Below are 2,282 nucleotides of genomic sequence, written 5' to 3'. Positions count from 1 at the left end.
GATCCATCTACTAAAGAGTTTACATTTAACAATCAATTTATAAAAGACACGTTAAATATAAATAGAAAAATAAAAGCTTAGAAATACTTGTGTTAAACAAATCAAAAGTTTAAAGAAGAAACAATAAAAAAAGGAAGTTATTGCATGGTTTGCTAAACAAAATTCAGTTATTGAACAGCCAGCTACCAACAATTAGGCGAGTATTTAAAGAAAACTACCCGACTTGAACCACTAACTAATTCAATCCAAAAAAATGTTAAATCATAAATGCAAGATGTTAATGGGTTTCTGTTCATGTTCATGATATTTGCTGATCCATATGCTAATACTTTTAAGAAACAATTACCTATAAGAAAATGGCATAATAATGGCTGAAACAAATTTTTTTATTTATTGTATTAACTTTTGACTACATTTTGGGGTTGAGCGAAAAAATCCTTTGCATTTCTTGCTACCTCGGCCTCCAGAATAGACTCTAGCATGATGTCGGATCCCTTCGCATCAGCTGCCATTTACAACATAAACAAGAGTTATTCAAATACAAAGTTATTTATTGTATTGCGAAAAAATATCAATAAAAAAAATATGATAGTATGTTGCTATTTGTTAGTCACCTGTGCGATTAGGCAACAATCCTGTGTCTTGAGCTGATACAGGAAGAACAGTGAGGCCAGATTCATCAGTAAGCTCACTCATAACTTCATTATTTGTATTTGTATTTGTAGGTTCAGAACGCAAAGCTGCTGACTCAGCTAATCTTGCATAAGCAGTAGCTTGGTTGTGCATGTCTGATGATGGTGAGGCTGGTGAGGCAGTTGCATTATAATTATAAACCTGGGTGCAAAATAACAAATAAATGATAAATCTATTGACTTTCGTTACAGATTTCTGTGAATGAAATTTGAGTTTTAGGGTTTGAACCTTAGGGGTAGCAGGTGGGAGTGCATTATCAATGGGTTTTACAGGATCGGTATTCTCTGAATTTTGAAATATAAGTACATCTTATCAGAGATTATGATTAACATGGATATCTACAGAAAGAAGGAGATTAGATGATGATACATAGTACATACCATTTGTATCTGGAATCTGGGCAACATTGTCCACTAGCCTCTTGGTTAATGGGCCAGGATTCACAAATGAAATTGTTCGGATTTCATGACGTATGGCTTCAAGTTGAGCAATAGTATCTTGAAGTTCCTTGTGCACCTGAAATCGAAAGAGAAGATCAGAAACAAACCATAATCGTTCTTCAATTACACTGTATTTCGCAGATTTACAATTTGATATGAAAAACTTTTCCTAATCTATCACCATCGTTTTGAATTTGAGGTGTTTGTTAACAACTACTCCGTGGATTCGTTTTTAGGACTGCGGGATTTTAGGGTTATAGAGAGACCTGTTTAGCTTGAGACTGCTGCATGACATTGTCGAACTGTCCACGGGCCATTTGAACGTATCCGATTGACCGGCCAGCTAATCGCCCGGCGACTCGTGCTATGCGTGGGAGATCTTTGGGGCCTAGTGTCGAATGAGGATCAATCATTTTGAACAGCAATTGCAAAAATCAAACTAACACAAATACTCGTAATCACGATATGAAAATCGAACATAACGAGATCAATTAGCTTGAAAATGTGTATTCTCACACCATGAGCTTAAACGTAACGTTAATTGGAGCAAGGACATAAAGATTTCGCGTACCGATGAGAGCTGCCGTGGCTCCGATGATAAGGAAAAGCTCCCCGTACGAAAGACCTAGCATCGGTTATTGGTACGCTATGATCCTCTTGGAGAAGAAGAATAAAGGCTCCAGCACAGAAATCTTTCCAAATTAAGTATACACTTTAGACTTTACAGAAAACGATGAAGCCGCTTGAATTCTTAAACAGGATATAATCCGGCAATGCGCCGCCGTGACATTCGCTTACGCCACCGCTACGGGTGTAGGAGGGAGGAACCCGTATAATAAAGGTAAAGTACGTTTGACCCCTTGCAAATTATCTTATTGGTAAAGGGAGCTTATTCAGTCTTTTTTTTTTTTACCGGATGAAGTGATGTCATGCTCCATCACTACCATAAAAATGTAAATTTTTCACACCCAAAAAGTGGTGTCGCATTTCTTTTAACATTTTTTTTTAAAACTTCATTTTTAATAAAAACATTTTATTACATCAAAATTTAAAAAAAAAAAAACATTGCATTGTATTACCTAAAAAAATAACATATAATGATATTAAAAAACACGCATCAAACGATTAACATAACTAAAAAGATATAAA

The 2,282-nt window shown here is 35.4% G+C and overlaps 1 protein-coding gene across 1 annotated transcript; it reads right to left on the bottom strand.

Moving 5' to 3' along the window:
• Positions 1–236: 236 nt before the first annotated feature.
• Positions 237–1,972, bottom strand: LOC145008192 (uncharacterized). Its single transcript, XM_078966818.1, has 6 exons — positions 1,705–1,972; positions 1,400–1,521; positions 1,074–1,209; positions 922–977; positions 615–834; positions 237–505 (listed from the first exon to the last, which is right to left on the bottom strand). Exons 1-6 carry the CDS (start codon positions 1,763–1,765, stop codon positions 399–401), a joined length of 702 nt encoding a protein of 233 aa, XP_078822944.1. The 5' UTR covers positions 1,766–1,972; the 3' UTR covers positions 237–398.
• Between the last annotated feature and the right edge of the window lie 310 nt (positions 1,973–2,282).

Source organism: Lactuca saligna, chromosome 8 (assembly GCF_052625555.1).
Source record: "Lactuca saligna cultivar CGN05327 chromosome 8, ASM5262555v1, whole genome shotgun sequence".
Lineage (NCBI taxonomy): Eukaryota > Viridiplantae > Streptophyta > Magnoliopsida > Asterales > Asteraceae > Lactuca > Lactuca saligna.
Note: the sequence above shows the minus strand (reverse complement) of the source record. Positions and strands in the feature narration are given on the sequence as shown.

What these genes read in the sequence shown, in the direction of transcription:
- LOC145008192 (XM_078966818.1), bottom strand. Translation starts at nt 1,765, where the DNA reads ATGCTAGGTCTTTCGTACGGGGAGCTTTTCCTTATCATCGGAGCCACG. An exon ending in AGCCACGGCAGCTCTCATCG is followed by an intron (nt 1,522 to 1,704) that starts GTACGCGAAATC and finishes ATTCGACACTAG; the next exon opens with GCCCCAAAGATCTCCCACGC. An exon ending in CCAGATTCCAGATACAAATG is followed by an intron (nt 978 to 1,073) that starts GTATGTACTATG and finishes TTCAAAATTCAG; the next exon opens with AGAATACCGATCCTGTAAAA.